Source organism: Anas platyrhynchos, chromosome 3, assembly GCF_047663525.1.
Source record: "Anas platyrhynchos isolate ZD024472 breed Pekin duck chromosome 3, IASCAAS_PekinDuck_T2T, whole genome shotgun sequence".
Taxonomy (NCBI): domain Eukaryota; kingdom Metazoa; phylum Chordata; class Aves; order Anseriformes; family Anatidae; genus Anas; species Anas platyrhynchos.
In genome coordinates this window covers 90,835,567-90,848,946 of record NC_092589.1, presented here as the reverse complement: position 1 = coordinate 90,848,946, position 13,380 = coordinate 90,835,567, and the positions used below count along the sequence as shown (strand labels likewise).

General features: G+C 32.4%; 1 protein-coding gene across 6 annotated transcripts in view; it reads left to right on the top strand.

Annotated features, from left to right (window-relative positions):
• ADGRB3 (adhesion G protein-coupled receptor B3) overlaps positions 1-13,380 on the top strand; it is a 473,065-nt gene that overhangs the window by 188,198 nt on the left and 271,487 nt on the right. For 5 of the 6 annotated variants that reach the window (XM_072036309.1, XM_027455045.3, XM_027455047.3 and 2 more), the window contains 2 exons: positions 6,910-7,020; positions 12,486-12,647. In XM_072036309.1, the coding sequence (XP_071892410.1) occupies positions 6,910-7,020; positions 12,486-12,647 (273 nt within the window). The remainder of the gene's footprint in view (positions 1-6,909; positions 7,021-12,485; positions 12,648-13,380) is intronic. The other variant, XM_027455048.3, reaches the window with a different exon arrangement.

Below are 13,380 nucleotides of genomic sequence, written 5' to 3'. Positions count from 1 at the left end.
GGCAATGACAATTATAAAAAATGTGTCAGATTTACTAGGGATATTAATGGGGAGGTCTGCACTCTGATATTTCATTCCCCACCACCACCACCCCTTCTGTTTCCTTCTTTGCTTATTTATAATTTAATGTGAAAACACACTATCTGCTATGGTGACATTCTGCATTCATTTTGAACATGTATGAGTCACTTCACTAGATTCACATGTTCATTTTATCCTGACTAGTTTTAAGATAATGAGCAATTGGGCCCAGGAATGCCAGGAGTAAAGCTTCCACTGTTTTAACATTCTGTGTACATACACAATGACTAAATATTACATCCTTATGATAGTTCAGTGAACGATAGTTCACTGACCAAATTTGTAGCCATGGAAAAGCATGTTCAGATTCCAGAGAAGATGAGAAGATAATGGCTTGCCAAGGGAGAGGTTGCAGAGATGTGCAGTAAGGATGAGATTGCCATGAGAAAGTCTAGCTTTTCAGGATTAGTGTCACAGTATATATTTTAATTCAGTAATATTTGATTTCTTATGTCATTACAAGTGACAGCAAGAGTGTTAATATAACATTACTTCCTAGGAGCAAACAGTTGTCCTAGAGACAAACACAGGCTAATTACCTGTGTACAATATGTTGACTGGTTAGAAAACACAATAATTTTTCCTAGGTTTTGAAAGATGAAAGAATGCATATTTATATTTACTAGTCTATGTGTGCAAGATAGAAGAAATCTTGTATCTAATTGTATCTAATTTGTATCTAATTTATTACAAATACTAGCCTTTTACTTGATAAAATACATGAACGTATTTTATAAATAATAATATTAATAATAAACTTCATTAATACAAATATTATTGCCTTTCATATTTCCACTACTATTGAAATCTTTTTTATATTTTCATGAGCAATAGGATATCTTTCTCACAGTGTACATGAGTTCAGCTCAGTTCAGATTTAATTTTACTCTAGTGAAATTATTTCATTCGGTTTGAAACTGATCAAAGCTCTTCTCTTCTGTTCTGGAGAGTCAAAAGAGGACTTTTTATGGATCCAGGATCTATGTAGGAAGTTGGCAAAGGTTGTTTTAAGAATGTTTTTCACATTTCCTCAGAAGAGGTTCCCATGGAAATCTAACTCAACTAATAGCTATGTTACAATTTTGGCAACTTGCCTGCCTGGTGAGGAACTATAATTTTTAGGCGTTCAAATAGAAAGTCATAACCTAAGTCTGTCCTGCAAAGCAATGATATGCAGTAATGCCCTGAAGCTCTGTGTCTTGTCAGTGCTTCATTTTGGGGGCCTGGATGCCCTGCTCCAATGAAGATGTTTCCAATGTTGGAGACAGGGTAGGAAGTGCTCATGGCATTTTATTCTCTTTTATCATGTGGTTTGCTGTAAGGAAAACAACAGCAACTCATCTTTTGTTTATTTGTTTGTTTGTTTTCCATTCTGATAGGAAAATAAATAAATAAATAAATAACAATAATAATAATAATAATAATAATAAAGCAAACTAAACCTCCTCAGTCCTTTGACTGTAATGAAAATATTTAGCTTTTGTTATGGAAAGTAATTTTATAATCAAAAAGAAGTAGAAAATCCTGGCTTCTCAATCCAACACAAAATTGTGCTTGTAAATCAACACACATTCTGCCATCTAGTGACCAGAATCAATTGTGCTGACCAGCTGCAAGTACAATGAGAAACCCCAAATACTGCTACTACTGAATATTGCATTAGTATCTCTGTGGGAGAAATTTTAGAATGGGCTACAAAGAAATTAAACATGTAGGAAACTTTTTCAAACACCTGGAAGTCTGCAAATAATTACATTTATTGAAATTAGTTAATAGTTCTGTCCAAAAAAAATAATTGAAACAAATGGTCCTTTATATATTCTTATAGCTCTCTTCTTTCACTCTTTCCCCCTTGCACTCCCTCCTTCCCCTTCCTCTTGGATTTACATCAGCATTTTGCATAATTTCTGACAAAAATATTTCTGCACTGGCATGGAGAGGATGCCATACAACCGCTACATGAACAATCCAGACATTTTGCATTAATGCACATTCTGGCTACAGGGCCTTTAATATTTATTCCGTAGTCAAGAGTAATTGAAAACGCTCATTTCACTATTTACAGTTCAGGATTGGATAGGATAGTAGGAAGAACGCTGCCAGAGTGCTGTGGGTAAGAAGAAAAGTACTTTTTTGTGTAATGTCTTTTCTGGAGAATCAATTGCCTCTTCTTGTTGCTAAGGTTCTGGTCAGCCTTGAGGGTACTGCTCACCAACTCACTTTCCTCATGGGTCAGTAAAAGCTGAGGATGCTCAGCAGCTCTCAGAGTTTGCTTTATATTTTACAAGCCTTGAAGAAATAACCTGAAAGGTCTCAGAATCACTTGTTTTTGGTTCAATGGTTCATGTCATCACCAACTATCATGCTGAAAAAAGCTATTTTAATTCTGGTGTGTTCTGTGCCATTAGAAACAACACAATTCACAGTAGATGGTACAACTATAACCAGACTAATATGTTTACACTGTGAAGTTCCATTGAAATATGACATTAAAATAAGCATAAGGGCAAAAACAACATTGTCTAAAACATCTTTTAATAGCTAAGATTTATATGTAATAACCTAAGATTTATATGTAATAACCTTTCAACTCTTATTAAAAACAGCCTAGGCATAAAATCTGCTTGATGTGTACCTTAATTTTAATGATTTTTATGATCCATTTGTCAAAAAGCAAACACTAGCCATTGGTGAGTAAAACCTTGCAAAGCTGGTATTTTTCTTTTATACTGCTCAATTTTCCTACTTTGCATTTTTATACTGTTAACAGATGTTTTTTCTTCTTTGTTCCTACAGAGAGCACATGGCACCTCTCTTCTCTCCTAAAAACCTACATTGGCTGCAAGATTTTAGCTTCTCCTTTAAAAACTAAAAAGGTTACTCAATAGGAATAAAAATTCCCATAACATAACATAAAAATAAAGGTAAAGCCAATGGGACAACAGATAAGAGTTGCTGTAAAAGATACTCAACTGTAAACTTTGCAATTTCAGAAAACAGTGCTGTACTTTTTTTAACTCTGAAAAAACATGGAACTCGATAACATGTGTCAGAGTAATATATAAAATTAAATGGTAAACCTTAGCCATATTAAGACATACACATTGCTGAAATACTTTTGAGTATCTACCTATTGTGTACAGCTGAGGAGAGAAAGGGTATGCATCCTATTGCAGGAAATTATTTTTACTTTCATAGCCACCAGAGGACCACTGACAGCATAAATCATGTGATAAATTACTTGATCAGATATCTAAACCACAGATTTTCTACCACAAATGCTTGTGATATGTTATGATTTGCTTTAATTTACTCTGGTTAAAATAATCCATTCAAGGTTCCCCATAATGCTATGTGTTATTTACATGTAAGGTATTTCTGTATACGTTTTATTCTGATGCAGGCAGATTATAGCATTAGCAGTGTATGGGAAAAAAAATAAATAAATTAAAAATCATTTTCCAGGCCTAACTTACAGTCATATGGTGGTTTCTGGATCAGGCCACGTACCTGTCTGCTGATGAAAAGATTCATTATCCCTCTTTATTTAATGCAACAACCTGGTTAATATCAACAGATTGCAGTTTAAGATAAAAGCAGAAAATGACTGTCCTGTTTCATCCAAGGGGCTTAGGAGAGGCATCCCCCAAAAAATTCAGTTTGAAAACTGAAAAACACCTTTTTCTGGGTTAGAAAACTTTTTCAGCAGCAGGAACTAGGTAAGAAGAGTGAGAATGAGAACGATTCTTTTCTTCATAATCTTACTTAAAATGCTGAATATTATATTCCAGACATTTTAGAATCATCCTGACCTGACCTTACATGACACCTCTATGCCAGAGCCTGTCTGAATAAAATGGTCCATTTCACCATTCCCATACAAATAGGTCTTACCATATTATTTAGTCATATTTCAGTCTGACTTGGGCTAAAATGCTTTCCCAGCCCAGAAAGCATTGAATTATTTCTCCTTTGTGAAGTGTTAAGGGAAAACAAACACACAACTGGTTCATCTTCTACATTAGTTATTTAGACAGGCTCTGAAAATTAAGAAAAGTTTTATTCTATTTAGTATTTGTTGTAAACTACAACAGTCTCTTAAGTAAGATATTTCATTATAAAATGTTTCATAAAAAATGCATTACTGTTGAGCTTTATAGATGAAACAATTTTTCGAGCACTGTTTGTACTTACACACAGAAACTGGACACTTCTGATCCCATTATGAAAATATACTTGACCCTTATTTTTCTTTTGTTATGAGGCCTGAATTTTAATAAGGCCTTTAAAGACCTCACTAATACCAGTGCAGGACATTTCCTGTTGCTGTTTTTGTTCTCATGCGACATTTCATTAAACACTTTGGCTGAATACAAATATTGAGAGCACTGCATGAGTCTGGTTACATTTTTTGACAAAAGTGATCAAGAAATATTTTTATGTTTGTTATGAAACATTTATATTTATATGTGTTTATGTATTTACTACATAAATATGTAATATGTTGGAGGTAGGTTATGAAATGGAAAGTGCATCTGAAAGACCAACAACAGTTGAACTAATTTGAATGTTCAAATTAAAAATATGTTGTTGCCAAATTGGAAAATAAAAAAGTTAGGGTATGATTAGTTCCTACATGAAGAAGTCTCATTTTATTTGATATTCATGAGTGGCTCCATTGCTGTGAATGGAGCTTTGCTGCTGACTGATCTTGCAGAGTTTCCTTTGCCTCTTCCCTTGGATGGCTCAGTTCCATGGGACACTGCATGTGCCTGTATCCAGCACAGAATGAGGCTACACCATACATCACCAACCTGTATGCCTCTGGAAAGCCTTCCTCTAGTCTCCCACTATTGCACTCTTTTTGTTACTCAAATGATAAAAATAAGTCTTCTGCAAAAATGGTGCCAGACCATCTAAATTGTTTGACAAGCAGGCAGTGTTCAGACAACAAACTAAAAGCAAACATACCTTGCTTTCACAGCCTTGTCAAGGGAAAAAAACTATGTAAAGCCTCTTGTCCTTCACCATGTTGTTAAATTACAGTTTAAATGGTCATCTGTATGGCAGCTTGTAAAAATTGTTAAAATAACATTATAATTTCTATTTGCATTAGAATATTAATTGAAAAACTTTTATTATAATAAGATAGTTCCAACAGAATCAAGATCTATCTTAAATTAGAGGAACTGTAGAATATATATTTTTTATAAAAATATATTAATTTTATAGCGTGTATACATATATATACATACACATGCATATGTATGTAGATATATATAATAGAATTGTGTTTTACATATGGGATGTATTTAAAAATGACCAATGCTTAATTCTGAAATGATACTTTGGTAACTAGATTAAAAAAAAAAAAAAAAAAGTTCTCTTTAGAATGCCAACTTCATTGCTGTTCTCAAATGAATAACTAACTTTGTATTTTATGTGGTGACATCAATGAATATTTTCACAATGAAGCACTAATTTATAGGAAAATATTAATAATTTGCCAAAAATGAAAAAACAATAACCTTTCTCTGCTGATTGTCCCCTGGAAATTATATTTGGCTTATATTGTTTTTCTCTAATCAGAAATAAGATTTTTTGTTGATTTTAATAATCTATTAAAATAGTGTGTCAAAACTATTTATAGTATTAATTAATTATCTTAGATAATGTTTTATATCTTTTGAGGCAGGAAGGTAAGTTTTATTATCTTCACAATTTTACAAATTGAGGATAATTTTGAATTTTGCATTTGCCATGTAACCTTCCAGCAGAAGGGTACTTTTTAATGTTTCTGTTCCTAGAGCTTCAGAAGCCTTCTGCCTCATCAACAACTTCATGTAGCTGTAGCTGAAGTAGCTTCAATGCTACCCCACAGGTACAAGCTCATGATACTAAATTAGAGTTCCACCAGGAACTGAATATTTAGCACTAAGCTGTGGACAGTTGTGTGTGCTTGGTCAGCCAGAGGAAACTGTGCAGAAAAGGCAGTAATTCTACTTTAAGTGCAAGGGGCACTCAATTTTTCATCAAAGAAAGGAAAACAGACTCTGAGGTAGAAGATAGGAGGTTTGCACAAGACCAGAGAGAGAAAATGACAGCTATGATAGGATAAAAAATGAAGTACTCTTGTCTCCCGCACTGTCAGCCTTTCTATGTCATTGATTTTTACATAGATTTCCCCATTAAAATCAACGAAGACTTCTTTTTAAATGCTGAGAGCAAGATATAATCTATATTCTGTATAACCAAGAGCTTTCTATAAATGAAACTGTCCTCAAACACTTCTTTTGTGGGATTCAGACTAAAAAATGAAGCAGTTCATTGGCTTAAGTATTACTTTGCATTGTCACCATTTCCAAACATGACTTGTTATCTTTGTTGAAGGCTTCATCAGCCTGAAAGATGAGCGCAGAAATAGAAGTCCTCTGGAGAAGCGACAGGCTCTGTTGTAGAACAGCAATGTCTAGCTCTGTCACAGTCATTTTTTGGTGTGGTTTGCACTGACTCAAACGATAAGAATAAAATGTCTGCATTTGAATAACTGTTTTTGTCCCATGTCATACAGCTGATTTATAGTATGTGTCACTACATTGACTGTTGGTTCATACAGTAAATTCATGTTTGAAAATCCGCAGACACAAATTTAAGTATTTATTAAAAGCTGAGTGTAGCAAAATTAAGTTGATGTTAACTGCCATGATCACTTGCCTGAATCTTACCAGCAACTTCCAGGTATGTTTAGGAACATATTGCATGACACAGTATGTGACTTTTGAAAAATGTCTACACACAAGCTTTCATAAACCTTTATTCTGTCTTTAGAATTTGGAATGATGGGAGATCATACAATTAAAAGTCAGCGACCTCGATCTGTTCATGAGAAAAGGGTCCCTCAGGAACAAGCTGATGCTGCTAAATTTATGGCACAAACTGGTAATACATCAGTTACATTTTTCTATTTACTGTTGTTAATTTTAGCAAAACCACTGCATGTTTCCATAATCTTTTGCTGCATATTTGTCAGTTTTCTAAGCTGATACTTTTTTTGAATCATTTATTTTTTTTCACCAGTTAAAGTCCATAAATGAAGTAGCGGAGAATTAGGTAGATCATACAAAAACATGCACTGTGAATGTGGATACTGAATTGTTTAGTGTTAAGTGTGAATTTATTTATTAGTGTGAATAAAAGCAGTTTCACATGTACAAGACAGGACAGTTTACTGCGACACTTTATTTTTTTTTTTTTTCCAGAGAAGATGTTAAGGATGTGCTCCAGAATTTCTATATAAATAGACTAAGGTCTAATCCCAGATTTAGGCACTTATCAAATTATTAACTAGTAGTAAAAAGTAGTTTTAGGATAGTTTTAAAGTCCATACATCTGACATTTACTGTCTTTGGCCCAGCACAATGTTTTATTCTCTAGTTTCCAGATTCATAATTGCTAAATGAAATTGGCTGTAAGTTGTTTTTGATTGGATGTGCAAATTATCTGACACCTTTCACCAAAAAAAAAAAAAAAAAAAAAAAAAAAAACACTAATTTTGTTTGAGCAACTACATCTTCTTCAGATAAAGATACCAAAATAATATTTACAAACTACAGCTATAGTCATAGGGGAAGGAAAAAAAAAAAAAGTCTCTTTGTCAACAATTACCACAACTAAATTTAAAGTCAAGTTTCCAACGCGGAACTTCCCTCCAATGGGAAAGTGAATTAAGCTCTAATACACCAATTTTATTTCCCCTTTTGCCATAGTTAACGATCTGTGTATCTGTTGGCAAATGACTCTCTAATGGTTCCCTACATGCTCCATTCCAGTAAGCTATTGCATTAAAAGTCTTGTGCCCCATAATTATTGTATGGATTTGAAACTTTCTCTGTATTCCATAGTTACTAACCTAGCAAATAAGCCTGCCTCAATCATACATAATGCTTCCAGTTTTATATCCACTTTAGTAAAAGAGCTATAATTGCATCTAGTTATGTTGCATGTTGACCTTCTTCATAGTAAGGTGCTTTACTTAACAGATTTGCAGAAATCAAAATATTAAGTAATATAAATACATGTATAACCAATCAGTGTAGATCTGTTTGGTAAATAATTTATATAAAGAAAAAGTCTGTTTCTCTCCTATTTATCTATAAAACGATATGGCTAACTTCCAGTTGATACTACCGTAAGCAAACACTGTTATATGGCACACATAAATGGAAGAATGGAGCCAAGAACCCCCTTGGGCTTCATGAAGTTATTGTTAGGGCAAGTAGAACTTATTACTTACATACCTAGCTCAGACTTATAATGTTAATTGCTTACTACATGGAATAACACTTTTGCTTTTATGCTGCTTCTTGAATTCATACAATTACCCTAAAATAAGTAAGAGGATCTGTTTTATTTCCTCATGTAAATCCCTAAAACTTTCATATTATCAGGTAAAACTTGTATCTGATAATTTCTATCCATTGCAGTGCATCTATTACGGGTGTTAGAGAACTGCATTCATTATAAATGCAGCATTTATACGATCACTTTCTGATTTATTGTGTGTGTGGAGTGGGAGATGAATGTACAGAATTACACAGGCTTGTTTTGCAAGGTCCTGTTCAAAAAGCAGGTGACATGTATCAGCAGACTATATAGATTTACATGACAAACTTTGAGGAATTGTATCCTTTACATGCTATAGGTTAACACATTTTAAATAATGCTGTGCTCTTTTTGGACATACTAATTTTCATCTCTTCTTTATTTTGATTTTCTTTGTAGTGACCATTGCATATTTTCTTCACCTCTAATGCATTCATTTTCTTGTGATATAATTAATGCGATATCTTCTTAAAAATATTCATAAAGTTATTCTAACGTATCTCATGAATTTACCCATGTACTAAGAAGTCTAATAGCTTTTAAAATACTTTGTAAATTGATACTCTCTGAGTTTTAGGCTTCTTATATTTTAACCTGATTTATTTTGTGTAATAATAAATCAGATGCAAATGTACAAAATGTTTGTGTGGCCTAAAAGTGCAGAGAGACAGAAAGAAAACTTTTCTGGAAAAGATTTATGATAAGTTTTTAAGACCAATAGAATAGTGAACTTAATCCACTATTAAGTGGTAATTGAAGACTTTTAAAATGTGAAATTAGAATATGCATTCTCCTTTTTGTTTGTGAGGCAGTAAAGACATCTTTTTCCTTTTTTTTTTTTTTTTAATATTGTGTAAATAATTTATTGTGCTATATTTGTCATTTTATGTGTTTGGACTGATCCTTTCCTTAGGTGTTATGGGATTTAGAATGTATAATACAGGTAAGTGTTATACAGGTCAATGAGGCCTTCCATACAGTAAGTTCTGCTTCCTCTTACATATTGAGCAGCAGGGCAGAATGAGGGCTTTGTACCCTGTCAACTGTTAATTTGAGAATGTAGGTTTAATATCATACCCCTCATAATCTAAGAGTTCTCTGAAGGAAAATAAAAAGTAGCCCTTTTGAACTTTTCATTTTAGGGAAAAAAAAAAAAAAAAAAAAAAAAGCAAAGGAAAAAAATCTATTTATGTATTGAAGGCAATCTAGCAATTTAGGTTTATTTTAGAAAATAAAGAAGTCTCTATTTCCTCATGGTTAACCGTGGCATATATCTGCAAAGATGTTTTCCTTCTTTAAAATAGGTAATACAGGCAACAGAATGAAGTACTGTGAAAAAAATAAAAAATTCTGAAAAATCAAAATATATTGAGCAAAAGGAAGTGGGGTAGTTGATAAATTTACTTTTTTTTTTTTTTTTCCTAATTTTACTCTTTTTGCACAAAAATCATGTTAGTATGGAGCACGTTTCTCCAGCAAAAAATGAAACTTCTATCGTTTACATATGTTGAAGTATATTGATAGATTCTTCCTTTTGTGAATGGACAGTATATATGATCAGGACTTTTAATATTCAATGTTAATTTCAAAATTCACTCATTATAATCATGCCTTTTACAATCATATTAGTGTTATTTTCATGATATTCTGAGGGTTAAGAGCAACTTTTTGTCACTTTAAGATCTATGACATTTTTAATTTTTTAATACTTCGTTTCTGTATTTATTAGGTATACACTGTCAAAGGTCTGTGTAGGATAATGGAAAATTTACACTGAGTATGTATGACTATTTTACAAAATGAGGAACATCTTGAGAAACATAACTTTGACTTTTTCTGCTGTTTGACCTTTCATCTAAGCCACCTAAACAAAGACAAAGTCAAGCTTCAAAAATGCAGTAAAAGAAAAAAAAGAAAAAAAAAAAAGAAAGAAAGAAAAAAAAAGACTAGCCTCGAAATTCATAGTAATACAAATATTTTATCATGTACGTAGGGCCTATAGTTCACATTGTACAATCGTTACTGTCTACCTGAATATTAGCTGCTATTATCATATTATATCCTTTAACCTGAACCCAAGTCATGTAACAGTCTAAACAAAATGCAAAATACAGTAAAAGGATTAAAACAATAATCAGTAAATCAGTAATTAAATTTCTTCTTTGTTGTCCTAACAAATAACGAAAATGATTTCACAGATCACTTTGGTGAACTTTTGTGTTTAAAAAAACTCATCATTTTTTGCTTGCCCATAGAAGTTATTACAGTTATATACAATTTTATGAAAAGTGGTGGTATTAGTTGCTTATAGTTTTAAATCACTGAATAGCCTTAAAATTTGATAACCATAAAATTCCTAGAGGACTAGCAAAGACAAAAATTTTGCAAAGGTTTCATGTTTGGCCTCTGGAAAAAACAAGAAAAGAGCCTGGGCAGATGCTTGCTACAAAGGCACCACTTCAATAGTATATCATTTACCAAATACTTGGTAGATATAACCAAAATGTTCCTGATATGCAGACATTCCCTTGATTGACAAATCAGTGCCAAAATTTTTGAAAGACAAGAGGTATTTCAATACAACTGAAATTTTAAGCTATTCAAGACTGAATTTTTATCATTATTTTAAAGCTGATTTTAACACTGATTTTTGAAACTTAACCAAGTCTGTTTCAAAAAATCCAGAATATAATATAAGCTTCAGCATGCAATTTTTAACTGATTTTTAGTGGAAGAGGTAAATTTTTACACAATTATTCTACAATTATTTACTCGAAATCTTTAGAACTTTCAATTTAGTCATATTTGTGGGTTTTTTTTTGCATTTTTTTTTTCTATTAAAAATGCACTCAAGTGATCAAGTTTTCTGTAGATGAATGCCTTTGAGAAATTCCAGAAATGTGTGTGTGGCTGTTCGTGACAACTAAATTTAAACATTCTTTCCTGAACATCCACACAAGACCAGATGAATTACTCAAAACACAAACACAAACAAAAACAATCAATCAAACAAACAAACAAATCAGAAATAATATAATGTGTTTTGTTTCAACAATAAAAACAACAACAACAAAACACAATTCACAGGTATGATAGGAATAAATTGCATTCAGTTTTGCACATTTTATGGAATAGTACTTTCTGCAAATTAGTTTTATATATTTCAGTATGACTACATGAACACTAAAAAAGCACATTCCATAAAACAGGAATTAAAAACTTTTTTTTTTTTGTATTTATTTGGAACATCCATTGAATTTTAAATATGAAAAAGATTCCAAAATACAAGCAAGTAGCTCATAAACTTCTTGGATAAATTATTATTTTAGAGTTCTTCATTCATTGTTCCTTTTTGACAATTTTGAACATAGTGGTAAGTAATGAGGTCTAGCACATCTAACAGTTTGTGAGTCAAAAGCATGGAGCAGATAAGTGTTCAAATCAAATTTCCCATCCCACTGTTCAAGTTAAAATCTTATAAACAAAGTGCACCTCTTTGCCAGGGAACTTCTCTCAAATACTAGATGACTCTTCTTCACTCAAGAAAATATAAGAAATTAAATGTTTTGTTTGTTTGTTTGTTTGTTTTGCTTTGTTTTGTTTTAATCTAAATTTCCTTACTGGCAGAGTTTCTAAAAGCTTAATTCTAGAGTGACAAGTATAAATATCAAAGATAAATCCCTTGCTATTATATAAAAAGGGTTGTCTATGTTCTTGTAACATCCTGAGGGCAGTGTTGTTCCTAAAATGTTGAAGGACACTATTTCTCATAAATTCACAAATGATGTCAACCAATCAAAGTGTTTCCCTCTGAGAGGCGTTATGTGACTGCAGCATTGTAGGTGTCTTTATTTTCTATTCATTGCACATTTTCACAACTGCTTTTCTCCATGAACTTTTAAACATTTATTTTGGTATGATACTTTTGTCTTTATTTTATAAGGGCAGACAAGCTTCAGCAATAAAAATGTCTCATTAATACTTATGTCTATATTCATGTTTGTTTGTTGTCTTGAATACAGGTGAATCTGGTGTGGAAGAGTGGGCCCAGTGGAGTACGTGTTCAGTTACTTGTGGTCAAGGGTCGCAGGTGCGAACCAGAACTTGTGTATCACCTTACGGGACACACTGCAGCGGCCCTTTAAGAGAATCAAGGGTTTGCAATAACACTGCCCTCTGTCCAGGTAGTGTTAGCAGCCAATAAATAAAATTGTGGATGTTTTTGAACTGTATAATGATAAGAATTTGAAACTATATATTTTTTATTATTATCATTTTTATTATGAATTTCATAAGAGAATTTAAGTTGGAACAGAGACATGGAATTCTATTCAGCTATGAAATTTATAATGCAGGTTGTTATTTTTACTTTCAGAACAGTCAAGACATGGAACAAGAGTGCTTTTGTCTAACAGCTTCAATTTTTTTTAATAAGTATTCCCAGTTATTCGCTATTAAAAAAAAAAAAAAAAAAAAAAAAGAGAGAAGGCATAGAATAAGTACTAAATACAGATTAGAGGAGAAACACAGATCACCAATATATTAAAAATCAGAGACTGATTAACAAGGTGGGTTAAGTTAACATATATAATTTAACACTGCTACAGTTTAGCCATTTAGAGTACTGTCTTCTAGGCAGTGGGCCAGACAATGTCCTCTGCACTGTAATATCTTCTTTTATATTGTGCTGGCAAGAAAGGGCAACAGCTACCCATCAAAGGAAGAAAGATTGGGCAAAAATAAGCTTTTTACAACAGACAAAAGGTAAAAGTCATCAGTATCTTGCATTACAGTTTTCCTACTACTTTTTTCTAGGAGATCTGGACATAGAGTTCAGCAGTAGTTATGCTCTAAGGAGATGAGACAGGCATATCTGAGGTAGTTGCTGAAAGGGCATATCTCATTTCTTTAGAGTTT